The sequence below is a fragment of the Haemaphysalis longicornis genome, unplaced genomic scaffold (genome assembly GCF_048455015.1).
Source record: "Haemaphysalis longicornis isolate Haplotype H1 unplaced genomic scaffold, Haemaphysalis longicornis Haplotype H1 scaffold_9, whole genome shotgun sequence".
Taxonomy (NCBI): domain Eukaryota; kingdom Metazoa; phylum Arthropoda; class Arachnida; order Ixodida; family Ixodidae; genus Haemaphysalis; species Haemaphysalis longicornis.
This window is the reverse complement of record NW_027526460.1, coordinates 11,966,176-11,985,073: the sequence shown is the minus strand read 5'-3', so window position 1 is coordinate 11,985,073 and position 18,898 is coordinate 11,966,176. Positions and strand designations below refer to the sequence as shown.

Here is an 18,898-nt window from a genome sequence, read left to right as displayed (position 1 = left end):
CGAGGTCCATGCATGTTGCGCGGCAAAAAGAAACTTGACGTTGCGAAATATTCACCTCAGGCTATGCATTATATATACACAGAAAGAAAAGCCGGCAGTCAAGAGAATGATAAGTAGGGCGTAGGGGAAGTACTTCGTCATTTATTCGTTCCGAAAATAGAAATATTTAAAATCTTTGAAAGAAAAGAAAGACGAGGGAAACTTTCGCACTGGATGTAGGCCTAACCCAAGACGTTCGAATTGCGCGCTCGGTGCTTTACCAGCTCGATTGCCTGGGGTCTGCATTCTAAGCCACAATTTTTCCGGTGTTTACGTTAACCTAACTGTATCCAACGCTTGTGGGTAGTAGCCAGTGCCGCTTCGACAACTCGTGGTGAATGAGACCTCATTTTTAACCCCCGGCCGCGACTCGAGCGTCTACAGCCTGTCAAAGAACAGTCGACTGCCGGGAAACCCTTTATGCTACCTACTGGCATCAAGGCTGCCAGAGCCGAGGCCCTCGCTATGCATGTAGCATATTATAGTAAGCAAAGAGAGGCTCGTTAAATAAACACAGAAACGAAAGCCAACAGTCAAGAACACCAATAAGTGCACAGGGGAACCAGTTCGTCCTTTTTTTTTTTTTCGTGTGGAATGAAAAATCTGGAAATACTTAAAGGAAAGAAAGTGTAGTCGAATACGTGCTCCTAGGGTGGGTGAGGAGCCACGACCTTCACATTTCAAGCACATACCGCATTATTCGATAAAAACATCCTACAATCAGAACCTCGTGTCTTGCGTGCAATCAAGCTCTGTTTGTAACATCCGGAGCCTAAACGATCAGGAAGCGTATATTGCGTCTTGTCTGAAGGGTGTCTCGATTCAATTCAACTCACTACATTTATTTCACGGTGCAATCAATGAGGATGCAGGGCTGGAAAGCTGCGTATTTCTTCTCATTGCGGCGGCGCAGGTCTCAGGCATGTGCCCCTCCCGTTCCCTCTTCTCGTTCGCAGCGGTCCGCAGCAGCGCGACAGCAGCAGCGGCGGCTGTGAACCAGAGGCCCCGACTTTGGGAAGGAAGCGCAAAGAGGGGGATGCGGATCGTGTCGTGGCAGCAGCCGTGTCCGGCGTGCCCGTGGCTCCTGCTGGCGCTCTTGGTGAGCGACGCGGCGCTGGGCGCGCGGCTGGGCGGCGTGGCGGGCAAGCCCGGCCTGGACCTGTCCGACCTGTGGAAGCGGGGTCCGCTGTCGCTGCGCAGCCGCGCGGGGCCGCTGCCCTCGCTGAGCATGCACAACCGGGACCACATGCCGTCGCTGTCCATCGTGAGCCCGCTGGACGTGCTGCGCGACAAGATGATGCAGGACATCATCGAGCGCAGCATCAAGAACAAGATCCAGGCCAACGACAAGATCCTCAAGGACCTCGGCAAGCGCAGCGCCGCCTCGGCACCGCCGCCGGACGACGTGGCCGCCAGCCTGCTACGGCGCGACGACGACCGCTCTTCGTTCAGCCCCCAGGTGCGTGGCAGCGGACTGGCCGAGGAGGCTTCGAGGCCGCCGCGGCAACTTCCTCTCGATGAGGCTGTCAGAAGGGTGCATGAAGGGTGCTGTCCAGAGGTGGCGGCAGCCATAGGAACTAATAATACAGCTAAACGAACTCTTTTGTGGCTACGCAGGAACAGCGACAGCCCAGTGCGACTCAACGTATTTTTATGCGGGAAACCACAATCGTCAACAGGTTAGCGGTGTTCCAAAGCATTTCACCATAGCGTTGGAAAGCCATCCAGCTACAAATGTTAGCGCTGGTGCAATACTATACTGCGTGGGGCGACACCGCCCTGACATTTAACGAGTATGGCAACGAAAATGTCGTAGCAATCCGAAATGTGCGGGAGGAAGATCATAAAGAGGACTAGTGTAAAGTAGGGAAAAGTAAGGGGTGATAACCATGTAAACAATGGTCACGACAACGAGGAAGACAAGGAGGAAACGAAGGCAAGGGTGGCCTTGATAAGACCTAGACAGTTGCTGCGCTGTCAGTCAAAACCGGGCATTGCATTAGGCGGTGATTAGGTCTGCCAACGCGGAACATGTGGTGGTACGGACAAGGTTTCGGGTGGATCATTATACGAAGAAAAGAGAGCAATTCTTCTGAAAAGAAAAAATTGGCGCAGCTTGTCCTAATGGCGCGAGGCTGGAGAAACACAAGAGCTGGGGTCAATTTAGCTTCTTCCCCCCTGGGATCCGCTGTCAGTGCCAGGTAGCGACCGGAACGGCCTTGTAAAATCGGGCTAAACTTGGCCTCGCCCCTCAACGCTTATCCTAGCACAGCAATAACAGCCCAAAACCTAACAAAACTTACCATAGCCTAGCAAAACCCAGCGGAACCTTGCAGAACCTAGCAACACCGGAAGATTGCGGCGATTCCGCTTGTACTCCACAGTCCACATCTCGATCGCGGTACTCGGAATCCTCCGCTCTTCGTTGCCGTTTAGGCGCTGCGGCTTCGGTGCGATACTACGGGTTGGGTCGTAGCCGTGTATGATGTTCTGGAGCAGCGACACGACGTCTTTCGCGCTGCGCTTCTTCATCCTCGGCAGTTACATACTTCTTCGGCGGTCCCATGCTTTGCGGGAGTGCAAGCGATGGGCTGGGCGGGGAGTCACGAGGCGCTGTGTCGCTGACGCGGCGACACGAAATTTTCGCGTCGGTGCAGTGACGTCATAGCTAGGAGAAGCTTGGCTCCGCCTACTCAGCTGCGCGAAGATCGTGACGGGCACCTGGAGTCACGTAAGCTTGTCCACTTGTTTTTTTGTTGTTTTTGCTAACGCTCCCGGACCAAGGTCAAGCTAAAATAGCTCCGCTGCTGAAAAGCACAGAGAGGTAGGCCTGCCGATGCAATGTGTATAGTCCTACCCTCACCTCCCGCTACCTTCCACCGCCTCTTTTGTTCTTCCCCCCCCTCACAGCAATCAGGGCCGTCACTTTCTACCACTCTACTTCCCCCCTCCCTTCACACAACGTTGCCTAGCAAAGCTCTCATCATCAGGCCGACCTATGTTTGAATGCTTATATTGCAAACAGTTCATGTCAATAGTTCACCATGACGAGCCCTGACTTAATGTGGAGAAGCCAAGCCGTTGCTTTGCAAAAATGCCAGCACTGCCTTGAACGCTGTGGGTCTGGGCACGGGCCTGGCACGGATACCTCAGACAATACCCGATTGTCATACCAGGCCAATGATGTCACTAATTTTTGTCGCGGGTTCTTGTAGTTACGGAGAACGTTTTGGCTTCAGTAGTACGGCATGTTTTAGAGCCAGGAACCCTCGCACCGCCGATAAGGTGCTGGAAGCGAAGGGTAAAAGCTAGGCCGAGCCGCAGCCGGTGAACCAAAGACGCGTGCCTTCACTGAGTGCTTTTGAGCATCATTTTAACTCTTCGAAGTTACCGTATGCGAGAGTCTTGACATCAAAAACACATAAAGTCTCAAAGCATGAGCGTGCACGATGAAACAGAGCCGCCTCACCAGGTTTCCATGCGGAGATTCATTTTTCTGATCTCCCACGGGTGGACTTTAGGAAGCACTTTTTTTCATCTCTTTTATCGCCGCTCTTCCGCCTCAACCGAGCCTCATTACCTCACCTGGTTAGCGGAGTTCTACACTTAAGGAACGGTATGACTGCTGCCTTATACCTTTCTGTATTCTGAAATGATGCGCGAAACTGCATTGTGCCTAGAGGCAAAACCCGCTGGTTCGTACCCCGGCGGAGCGCTAGCCGCACCCTAGCTGAAAGCGGTTATTTAAAAAAACTGAATAACAAGCCCACACTACGATTGCAAGGGTGCGAAAATTTTTCTTTCAGACCACTTTACGCTGAGGGTGAATAGGCATTTCGATTGCAAAGATGCAAGTGGTAACAATTATTTTGACGAATACATTTGGGTTCTTCCTCAAAAGCTGCCGGCATTTTGGTGGGACCTAGCGAGGTGCAGCGTGAATTGCACAATCCAAAAACGCACCACCATAGCTGGCAAACTTCAAGAATGAAGTGCTAGACAACGTGACATTTGCAGCGCTTCAACAAAACTGAGTTCAAACAAAGAGCAGGTAACGTTGATTGAAGCGAATCAGTAGAGAACATGACAGTGAACATAACCCCCAAAAAAGCCACACACACTGAACATAACCACATATCCCCGTGGATTTTGGCACCAAAACCAACAATACTATGCAGGGGGTCCCAGCTACCCGCTGCGTAGAAACACGATTGCGTCTACATTTCCGCTTACTGCAGCCACTAAAAAGTTAATTATTCAATTTTAGTTAAGCCACCGACATCAATAGTTAGCACCTCATTCTGTGTCCCCTTGGGTGCATAACCTCACTGTAGAGGTGGTCTTCACGTACATCTAAGCACCTCATTTAAAAAGAAAAAAAAATCCTGTCGACTTAATCTTGATCAGCCTGCATATGTAAGTGCCGGCGGAGGACGAGGGCCTGACGCAGAAAATTCAAACCTGCGAAAGTGCCTATATCTGGGCCCTGCTTTGAATGCGTTCACCGTCGGTGTCGAAGCAGCGAAGAAGGTGGTTTACAAAATCCTTTTCCGAAACGACAAGCATCTAGTGTCGCGGGTTTTCTTTTTTTCTCTCCGGATCCAGTATTGGTAGCGTTTGCTGGAAGTTTTCTTTTCCCGGAGTGTTGTTTTTGCTATGCAAACCCACCGCGCTGCCAATTTCTGAGCGCGCCTATATACCACGATTTCGAAAGCGTCGCGAAAAGCGTTCTGGGAGTCCTGACGTGGTCTGAGGGCGTTTCGTTCGCGTGTGCTCGATTACTCTCGCAGGTCTTGTCTTGGCCTGGCCTTTAGTGTGTTGCGTGTACGCCAGCGCAACGCGGAGTCAATCGAGGACGTAAAAAGACCTGGAATTGCTGCTTGCGGTGAATACCCGATAGGGCTCAAAACTTGTGGATAAACCTAGGATGACACTCATAAGAGAGGGAACAAGCAGTAGTTCCCGCTGCGGCACTATGTCTGAAAAACTCCTCTTGTATCGCCTGCATGCAGGGGGCTTCAGTAAACAAGCCATAATAATACTTGCAAGGGCGAGTTGGTGCATGATTAAAAGTGCACGAATGAAAGTCAGTTGTAAGTCAGCGCTCGTGTTTGTCACCTTCTTCTTCTTGTGTTTTGTCTGAGTTTGCGCTGTTCCCCTTTTGTAACCATAATAATAACTATAGGTGGCCTTCATTGAAAAGTTTAGCTGTCAACGTCTCCGCTTGGCAACACTGGAAACGGCCATGGACATGGCCGATGCGCCACGGACATGGCGCGGCCTGTGTCACTGCGCCCGCACGACGACAAAAAAAAAAAAAAAGAAAAACACCGGCGTGCGTCTCTGCTTCGTTTCAGCCCGATTCTCAACGGTGGTGTCAACAGAGATGTTATTAATCGCACGCACATTGGACTCGAGGCATTACTTCGGAACGTGCAGCACAACTCATGTGCTTAGCACGAACAAGTACCGCCATCCCGCGGAGCCCGACGTAGCCAGTAACGGCACACTTACATGGGTGTCCGCATGCGAGCCTCGCCAGTGCATACAAGCTATAGTATTCAATCAATAAATGTTCGGTTATTTATCGGCCTGCCTTTGTGCTGACTCATGTAGACCTTAAATTGAATATAAAAACAAGCAAGTTTAATACAGCACTCTGTAGATGTCTCGCATAGAAATAAACTTAGAAGGCAATTATTAGTGAGTAGTATTAATATTCTGACGCTGGTGAAACATTTCAAGGAACATTTTGAGTAGCCCGCTCGCAGCCACACGGTGCTACTTCAAGGTGCATTTTCACTGACAATCTTTCCGTGGACAATATCCACAGTGACTGACGGAGGAAGGAAGACGGGGTAGAGGATGCTAAGACAGTGACGATCAGACAGTTTGGTCCAGCCCGATTCTGGTGCGATCAGCGCTACTCCCTGTAAATAAATTCATCTCGTCACTTTAGACCATAACGATGTTATAATTCATTGGAAGTGTGCGAGTGAGCATTTGGCGGGCGCGGAGGATGTTAATGATAGACGCGCCGACAAAAAAGTGGCACGTTCGCACGCACGGGGATTGCGGACGGCACGCGAATGATTTAGGAACGCTGGTGCTTGTGTCACTGTGCTCGGCTTTTTTTAAGAGCCTTTATTTTGCCACAGGGAATAGATAAGGGGTATGAGTTGATGACGAGGAAAGTTGATTAAACATGAAAATGTTCGCTTCGCGAATGAAGTCTAGGAGGGAACGATAACAGGGCCCATGTATCCATACTCGGCTTAGCATCGCTCTTGAGAGGCGCCAATAAACCCTGAAGATCAGCTTTCCCTTTCGTACGATTGTAATTGGGCAATTAATGATGATAATAACGACTGAATTATTTAAAAAATCGATCGTCTAAATGATTCTCTGTCTTTTTTCTTTCTTTCTTTCTTTCTTTCTCATTGCAGGAGTCCTTCTCGGAGGAGCTTCTCTGAAGGCCGTCTTACAAGGACAAAGACTCATCTCTAGGAACTGCGGAAGATGAAAAAAAAATGTCGCAACAAAAAAACCTACATATCCCCCCTGAGATACCTCAACAGGGTTTCTCTCTATCTTTCATAAAACTGATAGAGAAGTATCAAAAGGTTGTTTTCCAGACAACAAAAAAAGTAAAATCACACACTCCCTTATCTCGAACGCCGCTCCAAATGTACAGCCAGTCGTGAAAGCTGCAAAGTTTATTTGCTGAACGCCGAAGCTCCGGGAAAGGACGTATCGAAGCACCGCGCACCCGCACGCGTAACGAAATCCCGCCAAACACTCCCTATCCACAGTGGAGCGCAAAAACCATCGAGGAAACTCCGTCGGGAGAGCGCATCATCCGGCAAGGCTTCTTCTTCGCTTTTCACAATGTGTTGCGTGCGATTCGGGGGCAGCTTGATCCGGGGCACCCTCCTTTTAACGGGCGAATCAAAGAAAACGTACGAGCCTAACCACGTAATGTGCGCTCCCACGTAGCCGTTTTCACATATCCGTGGACCTTTCGGAAGGCTGTTTGAGCCGGTGCCGCTGAGGCGACAGATCCAAAATAGTGCGTGGCATTTTAAGGTTAGGAGAGCACGTTTCATGAACCAGAAGCTGTAGAAGCAGTGGACCTTCTCATAGCAACACACACAGGGGAAAATGGTGGAAGAGATTCGTCGAAGCGGACCTTGCCGAGAGCTTGTCATACTCTGTAAATACTTAACAGCGCTTAATATTATATATAAATACGTATTTTTAATTTCCGACCTCGATATCCAAAGACATTGTGTAATATATATTGTTGTTGAGCCCACCGATGGTCTTTCTAGCCTCAAGTGTACATATCTATGTTCCGACCTTCGCGCTGATCGGTTCTGGTCGTGGAGAGAAAGTGTATAGCGTAAAAATGGGGCCCGTCTTCTCTTTTGTCCTTCTGTTCTCCCCCTACTTCGTCGCCGGAGGGTTTTCGTCCACTTGGGACACGATAATTTCGTCTGTCGCACTAAACGCGTCTCTACAGCAACATAAGCTGTGTTGGAGAAAGATACATAAAAGAAACCACTGGTGGTAGCGAACTCAATAAACAAAGTGCAAAGTGTGCCGTGTTGAGTGTTTGCTATCGTCACAGAAGCGGCAAGAAGTGCACGGGGACGGATTAATCGCAGCTATCCCCAAATTAGTCTTACTACGTAATTATCTTTGTATAGAACATGAACGCGAGGCTCAGCACAAGCTATCTTCTTCAATTTGGAAAAAAGAAATGCTCTTCTAAAATGTGTATTACCGCTTACCGCACCCCGAATATAGTTTGAAGAGAGACCGATATAATTTGCGTCTGAGAACTGAGAAACCCTAAAAATATAAATTATTTGCGATTCACGGCAGCCTTGCGTGGAACCGGTCCAGGTTAGTTAGTCCACGGTGAAGATTTTGCGACGCCAGCTCCTGCTGACAATTTCCTTTTATACCATTGTTTTTATGTTGAATTAGCGGCGATATGTTCATCGAACTCGAGAAAGGTTGAATTCGACAAAATACGAAGGCTTTAGTGCAACTTCTGTACGGGTACAGCACAGAGGACTAGATGTTGGATATTGACCAGAGGCGCTTCACTTCATCGTGCACGATGCTGTCAACTATACGCTCGAAATGTACCAGTGTCGAGGACGCACGGGTATCCCAAACGGCAAGGTCCCGGTAGATAGACCCCTATAGATCGCAGTGTATTATTCCCCGTCGTGGTCTCGCGTCTCAGTAGCAAACCCCCACTAGTGCTCGGAGTCGTCGCTCCCCTTATCTCCGAGCTAATCCCGAATGTTTCGAGCGGATCGTCAGATATCCCTCTACCAAGGATGGTCAGACAATCCGCGTACACAACAGACGTCGTCGTTGTGATCGTCGTTTGGCGTGTTCCCCGACAAAGAGCAGCTACAGAAGATACAAAGCACCGTCTCCTCCGTTCCCCCTTCTCGAAGCTGGGGCGCAACGCAGGCGCGGGCACCGGTAAACAACCAGATGGAAGCGTGCGTCTCGATTCCCTTTCCGGCGTGTGCATATCGTGGCAAAAGCGAGAGAACCTAGGCCTAAATTCTGTTCACCCGCTAAGTCAAAAAAAGCCCTTCACACTTTATTTCTACAAGAAGCAAAGCTTGGAGGCAGCAACTATGCTTAAGAGGCGCTAGCATCTAAAAGACAAGGCAAATAGTGATGTTCATAACGATTCTTTCTATTAGAAATCCGCCCGCGCTTCGCGTTTTGTAGAAAGCGTCATTGGTGGTGAGTGACTTCTAGCGAATCGCCGATGCGGATGATAGACAAAAGTGGCAGCACACATGAAGCTATCGTTAAAGGCCAGCGACTGCACCCGCTATGCCGGCAAAGCAATAAAAATAACCCTGACTTCTGCGAAAGCTCCTAGCGCCGCCTGCAGTCAGCTAGTTTCAATCCTTGCCTGGCCTCTTTCCCTTTAAGCCTACACTTCACCTTGCATGTTCGCCTTTTGCTTGGGCAGCTCTCTTTTTTATCTGACCTGGTCAGCGAATGTTAGCGCCACTCTCACGGAACGGGAATCGCAATGCACGCTTGCGTAGCTGAGTTGATGGAAAGCCCTTGCCTTGGTGGCAGGTTTGTTAGCGGCGAGGTAGATCTGCTGCGTAGAAAGAAAGGAAGTGAGTCAAAGGGGGGCTGTCTCGGCTTCCCGTTTTCTTTTTATTTTAATCTTAGCTCCCCTCGTTCCCTTTTGTTTAAGCCGTTCTCTTTCTAACGAGGTCGACAACGCCAGCCAGTGGGTCGTCCCTTCGACATTGCATGAATCGATGTGTAGCTGTATGCCCCATGCTTATCCAACCTCTCTCTTTTGCCTTTTGAACTGATTTCCCGCGCAATCGCCTCCTGTTCTCGCGTTGCTGCGGATGCCATGTTGAAACTTGTAATTAGAACTGAATGTCGACTGTTCATTAAACTTATTTTGTTAACATCTTCCTGTGTCATCACTTCGCCCGACTGCCCGCTGGGCCTTACCGACCGGCGGTGCAATGTAAAAAGGAAGCCGACAGCAACGACCACACGTGGCGTACAAGGTGAGTCAGACATTGCGGGGCCCGTGAAACGGATGGCTGTCGCTGCGGGAAGCGTCAAGCTTGCGCTCACAGGGGGCCTTTTCACACCCGGCTGGACTTCCGCATTTCGCCCTTGCTGCAACCTTTCTGGCAATACAGCGGCGTTGTTACGTCTGGGACACATCCCGGTGCCCCGTCTACGTACCCCTGCTTCAGTTAGAGGCAACAGGATAAACGGTGCGGACAACAATTTCGGTAACTAATTAAAACCACGCAGTAAGCTTTCTCAGTGTGCTAAGATGACTTTTGCTATGTTTCAAAGTCTCAAATACACAACTAGCTCCTTAAAAAAAAAAAACGGGCCATCTCCACTAACGTGAAACCTGGTGAGTGGCGAATGTGCTGTGTATGAGCGCATTCTTGGCGCCTTGGCGTTTTTACCAATTGAGATGAAACTGTTGGGGGGTACAGGTATACAGCTTTGCTGTAAAGGTCTCTTGTCTTTAAAGCGTGAAGCTCTCTAGCGGGGGATGGGGGGGGGGGGAGGAGGGGGCGTAAACGAGTGTCCCGGTGTTGTTTTTTTTTAGTACGTCTTACGAAGCGCTCCAGCGCGAGGCGTAAGCGAGTGCCCCGGTGTTTTTTTTTGTTTTTTTTTAGTACGCGTTACGTTCTAGGGCGAGGCGTGAAGGAGTTTCCCGGTGTTTTAGTACCGTAACTACATGAGACGAACGACGATTACGACGACCACAGGAGACGAGGATCGTTCGATAACCGCGGTCCTTTGCGTACCGATAGCTTTTAATGCTAAGGCATAGAGGGACACTGAAGTGAATTTGTCAAGCTCCCGTTTTTGCTTGCACTGCGTAGACTGGCTCAAATTAGCACACTTTTCATCGTTTATCCGGTTGACAAATCGGTAATTATTTTACAAAGCGCGAAAGAAGAAAAACTACCATGCGCGGTTTGCGGCGGCCGCACCAACTAAGGCTGTGACGTTGGGAGGAGGGGGCACCGTGATTGGACGATGCCCAAGGTTAGCAATCAAACAAGTTTCGGTTTCGGTTTCGGTTCTGTAAAACACAACCAACGGCGTTGTTGGATGGGAATTCTCAATATCTCAGTAATCATCGTACCACGCTTCTGCCATGTTGTCGGCTGTAAAATGCATAAGATAAGCCTCCCAGGACGGCTTGGAATCGTAGCATTCACTAGCCGAGGCCTACGCAGTGCATGAACGCCCTCCGCGTCCCCGCAGACGCTCAAATGCCATGCGCTTTTCCCCTATATTTGGAGCTTGCCTCACTCATGCCTGTATCGTAAAAAGCGTGTTCGCACCAGGCCAAGGGTCTGTTGATTCTGGCCTGTGCCCACTGCCCGCAAGCAGTCGGTGCTTATGGCAACAGCACGCCAACGAGAACGCGCTAGCGCGCCAGTGCCAGCCTGCGCGCGTTCTGTGGACTAGTTCATGCAGCAATGAACGTGGCGGCCCAAAAAAAGGTGAACTCAGTATAGAAAACATCGGCGGAAAAGGAAAAAGTTCACTTATAAAAAGAAAAGCACGTACCCGCGGGGATTCGAACTTGTGGCTTGCAAAGCACTTGCGCTGACATACCTAGCGCTCCAAACCACCCAGCCACGGGCGAGCGCTGCCGACCTTGAAAATATAAGGTGTATAATGTATAACCAGTTTACACTTTCATTTAGTTTTAGCATTCCAAGCAGCTTAGGTGACTATTTGTTGTTTTGCGCTCGTGCAGTAAGCATCTCCCAAGTTTCCACACTATCTCACGTCTAGCAATTTCGTTTCTTAGACGGAAAAGCGTTCGCAGATGCATAGTCGTGCTGCTGGCCGCTGTGCTTGTTCGCCCAACTCAAAAAAGTGCTTCCCGCACCCTACTTTTACGCTGTACGGTAAAAATATCAGTTGATTTTACTTCCTTAGTACCTATATTGACTTCGCTGACTCTTCTCCCGCCTTCAAGAGGCCTTATATTTTCTTACTGGCGTACCAGTCAGCGAAGCGTCGCATGTGCGCTTGTGCCGCGCTTGTGCGAAGCGACCTTGACTTGGAGCTAGATACAGTGTACAAACTAACCAAGTAAAGAAAGGCGCATTCTTCCATTCACAAACGTGTCCTGGCTTCATTTCAACTGAGCGAACGAATTGCGACGACCCGTCGGCGGCCGGCGGACGAAACGCTGGGCCGACTGACTCTGTCTGAAGGCCGGGGAGCCGTGCAGTAGCGCAGCCAATTGCGAGCTCGGCTCCTCCCGACGTCACACGAAAACGCCACAGAAAATGGGCGAGCGTAAAGAGAGGAGGACAGCATTTTCGAATTAATTTTTCTACTAAACAAAACCGCGTAAACGCGCCCAGAGTGGTCGAAACATGGCCTGGGGACTCCGGACTACAATTTGCGCTAGTAATCCCGCAATGTTTACATATCACTTCAGTGTCCCTTTTTTTTAAGCAAAAAAAACATTGAAACAGAAACATAAGACTCCCTACGTGTATTATACGCGGTAGCTGTTACGGACAATCACCCTGAGCGTGTATGTGAGAACTGTGGGTACGCTTGAGGGTGCTCGTGACCGCAAAAGTCGAATTTTTTAATCGATCATGAGCTTCCGACGGAATCTGCCACTTTCACTGGCGAATCCCCTTGAGTGTGTTTGTGAGAATTGTGTGCGTGCACGTGCGAGTGTGCGCGTGTGTGCGTGTGCGCGTGTGCGCACGTGCTCCCGCGCGCACACACACACACATACACACACACACGCACACACACACACGCACCGCACACACAGGCGCGCACACACGCGCGCACACACACGCACAAACACGCACGCACGCACACGCACACACACACGCACACACACACGCACATCACACCCACGCACGCACGCGCGCGCGTCCGTGCGTGCGTGCGTGTGTGATGTCGCTGCCAGATGGGACCGGACTGGACAGGAGCAACGTTCATTTACAGGTCTTTTCGTCGACCATAGGCACACGACAACAGTTTCTATCATCACCGGCCAACAAACCTGAGGGGGGATGTTGACAGGCCTGTATTCAGCTTTAACGTCAGGTAACCTTACGTTGAGCCAAGCGACAATTCAAGCTACGTAAAATCTATGCTACGTCAAACTGCGGGTACGGTTTGGTGACGTTAGACCTCAAAACGAAACGCTAGGCCTAACGTCGGGAGGTCGCATTCCCAAAAGTAGCATACTCGCGATCTCCGCCAACGGGATGAGAATTGAGAATTATGGGTGGGTATGTTGGCATCTCAGCCAATTGTATTTTTGGTACCATCGCCGTGGTGCTAACGCCGGATTGTCACTGTATCGACGACGCAAGGCTATCGTCTTAAAGGGACCCTTCAACACTTTCGATAAACGCTTTCACTTTTCCTTCCCGTCTGGAAGCACTACGAAAGCTAGAGTTATCGCCAGCACGGAGCGGCACTGCGTGATTTGCTCGTCGCACCAGAAACGCCTTCCGTTTATACTTTGTTTTCGTGACTTTTTTTTTTTAAGTTGCTATCGAAAAGCCTTCATTGCTGCAACTGAAGGAAAACCGGCCAACAGCCGCTACATGGCCTTAGTGACGTAATTCGAGCCGTCGAAGAACGTCAAGACCAGGAAAGAGAGAAAAATCTTTTGAGCGAGTTTCCAAGTTATCTGATGGGCATAGAGCAGTAATTTTTGACCTAGGTACTTTGCGACCCCCTAATTTAAGAAGTGGGTGTGTTGGGTAACTACGTTCTGCAAGCATTTAAGATTTCAAAAAAAGTTGAAAAAAGTGTTGCAGGGTCTCTTTAATACATTGACAACTGTTTCAAGTGCTGGCCTCTGTCGCGTTCCCCCCTGCTATACTCCGCCACTGAAGCGCGAAATTTCAGTTTTTCTATAATTCGTGCGTTTTTCTGTTTGTTAGAAGGCGTCTTTCGTGGCTGGAATGGAGATGAGTGAGTTACCAATGACTAGTTTTTTCAAACTGAACGAAGTTTTGTCATGTGTTCATAGCACCTTCAAAAAGCCGCCGTCCAAGAAACGCGGCCACTAAACTCCCGTTGGCTGCGACACGTTGCATACCGTATGCATCATAAATAAAACACCGAGAAAAGGGGTGTGCCACGCGCCTGAGAAAGAGCTTTTCACTTAGGCTATTTTCCCTCCTCTCGCCCAGTGGCGCAGCAGTCACGAGCGAACCACGGCACTCCGCGCAGCGCAGAACGTGCGGGAGTTCTTAAATTCGACATTCATAATTTCGCCAGAAACTTGTACAAGACGCTAGGATTTGCACGAAATTAGCCGTCCAGCACTCCTTCCCGTAGAGTAGTACCCAATGGCTTCGATCTCCACGGAACTTGCTACAACCATACATTCAACGTGACATCTCCCACAAAGCCACGCTATTCTCTCAACGATAACTGTGCCAGGAAAATTTGCAAAACACAAAATAGAGTAATCAGTAATGAATATAATGTGATGCCTCTTAATGTCACCTATGAAACGTTTCAAGCAGTGCTTATCTCAAAACGAAAATATATTCGTCGAAACGCTCCGAAATTCGCAGGCCCGCTACTCGGCGAAGACTGACGCGGTGCACTTAACGTAGCGGATTGTTGCTACATGCGAGCAAAGTGCACAACGCGGAACGAGCGAATCAGCTCTCACCAACCCGGCCAGCATAGTCCAACGTCGATTGAGACCTTCCAGAAAATAACCCAATATTATAGACTAAGTAGGAGGACCTTTCCCCCCGCCCAACCCAGTTTGTCTAAAATGCAGGAAAACACATTAAGACGAACACAAACAAACACGTTCCCAAGCCCAGTACGACTAAATCATCTATTCCCCACCCAATACTCCACGGAGTGTGCGTTTTGCGGCAATTCAGGCACACTGTATCACATCGTCTGGGAGTGCGACCAAAACCCCGACCTTCCCCCCATTCGCAACCTTTCCCGTGAACAGTGGGAGAGCACGTTATCCAGCTCGAGCCTCGACAACCAGATTATCTTGGTTGACCGAGCGGACAGCGCCAGGATTGCCCATGGACGTCCGGAGTAGGAAGCCACCTCACAATTTATTTTTGCTCATTAAAGTTTCTTCCCCCTCCTCCTCAGCCAGGGCACGTGGCGGCAGAGTGCGATCGCCACTCGTGTCACAGATTCGCAAGGCCTTCCCTCGCACAACCCTGCAGGAATTTTACGAGTGATGACGTCCCTGGATGCGCATGTGACGTAATAAATGGAAGCAGTACTCCTTTCGCCCAAAATACGAACGATGACACTGCCTCTCGTTATGGTGCAAACCTCCTGCGCTGACGTCAAGCAAATAGACGACACGAATGGCGATGGAGTTCATTTCGTAATAACGAGACCTAGAAAAGGAAAACAAGAATTCCCGAGCGATTGGAGTAATAAACAGACACACTTGACAAGCGGTTTGAAAAGGGAAGTAAAAGCAGAAGACGCTGCACGTGCAAGCGACAAACGGGAGACCTGGAGGACACCATATAAAGAACGCCGCTTCTCTGCAGACCGCACGGAGGCCCGTTCACCCAGAATCTGTACATATAACTAGAACCAAGCGCGCACCAGCACAACTTCACAACACCGGTAAACATCAGTACAACAGCAGTACAACACCAGTTAAACACCAGTAAAGCAACCCAACCGGACGCTCTCGGCACCTGGATGTATACATGCTATATAGTAAGACTTCAGTCCTGCCAAGCTGGCGTCTACAATTCATGAAGACATTTTCTCTACCCTTTCTCCTCCTTCATGGAAAAGTTCCGAAGATAGTGAAATGCCGGAAGGGGATAATCCAGACCTAGGCCACGGTGTTTTCATTCATATGGCATTTGAAAGCGACCTAAGTCGCGGTTTGTAAGAAGGACTTATCGAATAGACCCTTTAAGTCTGTTCAAAAAAAAAAAAAAAAAAAAAACATCCGGTCCATGTAAGCAAAATACCAGCCGCTGCAACGCGCCTTGATGCAGCGGATATCGATGACAAAGCTGGCGGTGAAATTCTCAATTGCAAGAACTTTTAAACTAGCAAAAAAAGCAGACTGGGTGGGAGCTTGAGGAATAAAATAAAAACTGCCGTTCTTTTGACTGCCACGTAACTACGCTCACCACAAAAAATCTATTTTTACATTTGCTTTAGAGAACATGGCGAACGCAGTTTTCTCGCAATAGAAGTGCGGAGGCAATTTTCTTACTACAATCGGGCAAAATCTCAAACTGTATCGAGAAACCTTGCTTCACGCCCGGGTTCATGTATTGGACACGGTTGATCCGCGCGGCCATTTCATTGTCCTCGCAAGGAGATGCTGGATTCGATAATCTGCAAGAGGAAATCGTTACGATCCCCTGAAAGAGTATAACGATTGAATAAGGAGTTCCTGAAGGCATCGCATGCGGTAAGTTCGATCGGAAACCGCCCGGAATGTTTTCCATTACAAGACCGCAAATGCGGAAGGATCCGTACCGCACAAAAGATGCAACCATGACGCACTGGGGTTTTGAAAAGGGCGGAAAACGTTCCGCAGCAGCTCGACCAAACTTACCGGTAGACGACATCAATAGAGTGACCGCGCGTAACGATCCTATCAAAATGGCTATATTTTTTTTTTTAGAGAGAAGCAGTATACAGCTAGATTCCGACCAAACCTGCCTTCGTCGATAGAGCTCGGTATACTATAGAAAAAGAATTTTCGTCTCTAAAGCCACAGCAAAATACTCTGTAGTTATCAATCCATTCTAGGTATCTTACAAAAAAAATTATACTCAAACTTGCCGCTAGAACGACTATCACAACGCCCAGCTTCACTTACCCGCTGCAATTAGGAGATGTACAGTGCGCACAGGCTGGCCGGACAGTTGTAGCGCGATGGGGGATATCTCCAATCTACGACGGCCCCTTCTGTCCGTGGCCAATTCTTGGGGCCGTCGTAGATTCTTCCGTCGTAGAACGGTGCCACAGCCCACTATGGCACTTCCGAAAGCTTGTACATAGAGTGAAACGGCTTTAAATTTTTCCTTGCAGTCCAGTATTCTCGCTTGTATTATTTGACGTTACAACTTCACAGCAGTGGAATGGCTCTAACTTTTTTAAGTGCGAATGCACTTTATAAGCGACCCCAAACCATCCACCGCCGGCGGCGTTGGCGTCCGCAGTGCTCCTCTATATTTGAAAAAGAAACAGCATCCGGCGCCAGGTTTCGATCCGAGGACTTTGCGGCCGCAGCGCGACGCTCTACCGACCAAGCCACGGACGCGACGCTGATATCAGTGTTAGTGACGCGCCTTATATCTTTAACGCATTCAAACTACGTCGTCAGCGGCGTGCGTTGGCGACTCAGCGGCGTTATAGCGGCTTGATAACTGCGTGGTGTACACGTGATACTACAAACCCGATGGAAGAGATGGAAGAGAAGGCGGCGAGGCGGTGGGCTGCGGGGGCCGAGCGCAAGCGCCGCAAGCGGGCCGACAACCGTGCATTCGCACTTTCACATTCTCCCCCTCGGGGAAATGCGGGGGAATTTTTCTTGTTATAGGTCAGACTACATCACTAGACTAAATAGCTTTTTTCATTAGGAGATTGAGCACACAGAGCTTCCATAAGCAGCCTTTTGCTACTTTGAGCAAGGCTGCGCATCTAAAAAAATGTGCAGAATTTCGGAGAATTGTCTATAATGTGCTAGTATTCTTACACCGCTAGTCTTCATTGTGAACAAATTCAAGATAGCCAATCTTACGACATCCGCGGCTACAGAACTTACGGCCATCCGTAGCGCTCTTCACACCATCGAGCAAAGTTCGTGCCGCAGATGGGCTATCTTCTGTGATTCGAAGCCTGCACTTCACTCACTCCAGTCAGCGCTGTGCCGGGGACCTCACGAACAGCTCCTGACAGAAATAAGAATGGTATACGACCGTGCTGCCCAGGCGGGTCATGATGTCACCCTACAGTGGCTTCCTAGCCACTGCGGCATTGTCGGCAACGAAAGTGCGGACGCTGCCGCCCGGCTGGCGCATCAAACAGCGACAACTGTACTCATCCCATTGTCTAGGACGGACGCAGCTAGGGTCCTCCGCATTCTTGCCCGGGAAACAGCTATCTCTCAATGGTCTCCAGAAGATTTCACATGCGCACGCATTGGTGCCTTTGACCCGCACCTGCAGCATCCCCTTCCACTAAGCCTCCCGCGGTCTGACGCAACTCTTCTTTGCCGTCTCTGGCTGGGGGTGGCTTCCACAAATGCTTACTCGTACTTAATAGGAATGGCAGCAAGGGCGGAGTGCGAAACGTGCGGCACATCGGAGACGATACGCCACGTTTTATGCGAGTGCCCACGCTACTCGGCTGAAAGAAAAAAGCTGTCGTCAGCTCTGAGGAACCTGGACTCTCGGCGGCCATTTTCGGAGGGAAAGATTCTGTGCCACTGGCCTTCTCAGTCATCCGCTCAGAAGGCGACTAAGGAACTATTACGTTTTCTACGGGCGACGAACTTGAACAATAGGCTATAAACTGAGAGCTTCCAGTGTCAATCGCTGTCAGTGCCTCAGTGCTGGGCATATGTGCCTGGTCCAACTTTTCCTCTTTTTTTTCCTCTCTCTTTTTTGCCCATTTCCCCTTTCCCACGTGCAGGATAGCAAACTAGGCTCTAGCCAGGTTAACTTTCCTGCCTTTCTTCTACATTCTTCCTTCCTTCCTTCCTTATAGCCAGATTTGGCTTTGAGTACCCATACACGCTGGGTTATTTTGTTATTTTATAGTTTTTTGTTGCTTTTCGCCAACGTTGTACATTTTAACTCTATTATAACTGTAGCATTAACTTGGCCAACTGTGTATTTTTGTTCAGATGCAAGCCGTAGTACACGGTTGGGGCTTTTTCATGATTTTGTTATTCATGTTTAAAACGTCTTTTGGGCTTCTTTCTTGTTTGCATTGTGTGTGGCCTGTGTAGAGGATAGGCATTTTCAAGCCAAGCTTGAATTGGCTGACTTGCGCCGTCGGTAGTGGCGTGCGCAGAAACGCCTTGCAGCAAAGTCAACTGTATCCACGTGTTATAATTACGACGACAACGGTTATGATGATGATGAGGAGGAGGAGGAGGATGACGTGGATGACGATGATTACCTTGAAGTGCCCACTCGGGGGAATTGGCCGGTGACAAAATTACTGACTGTTCCCTGTTGGAGCTTATAGATAGTTTGTTGGAGCCCACCGTTCGCAGCTGGTGCGGGAGCGCGCTTACAAGTGTCACACACTTGTGCGC

General features: G+C 49.5%; 2 protein-coding genes across 2 annotated transcripts in view; one reads left to right on the top strand and one right to left on the bottom strand.

Annotated features, from left to right (window-relative positions):
- Dh44 (corticotropin-releasing diuretic hormone 44) overlaps positions 1-9,519 on the top strand; it is a 168,850-nt gene extending 159,331 nt beyond the window's left edge. Inside the window, exons 2-3 of the mRNA XM_077685597.1 lie at positions 996-1,498; positions 6,486-9,519. Coding sequence (XP_077541723.1) covers positions 1,076-1,498; positions 6,486-6,512 — 450 coding nt within the window. The 5' untranslated portion in view covers positions 996-1,075 and the 3' untranslated portion in view covers positions 6,513-9,519. The remainder of the gene's footprint in view (positions 1-995; positions 1,499-6,485) is intronic.
- Positions 1-18,898, bottom strand: part of LOC144153865 (prolyl 4-hydroxylase subunit alpha-2-like) — a 302,578-nt gene that overhangs the window by 246,163 nt on the left and 37,517 nt on the right. The window lies entirely within an intron of this gene.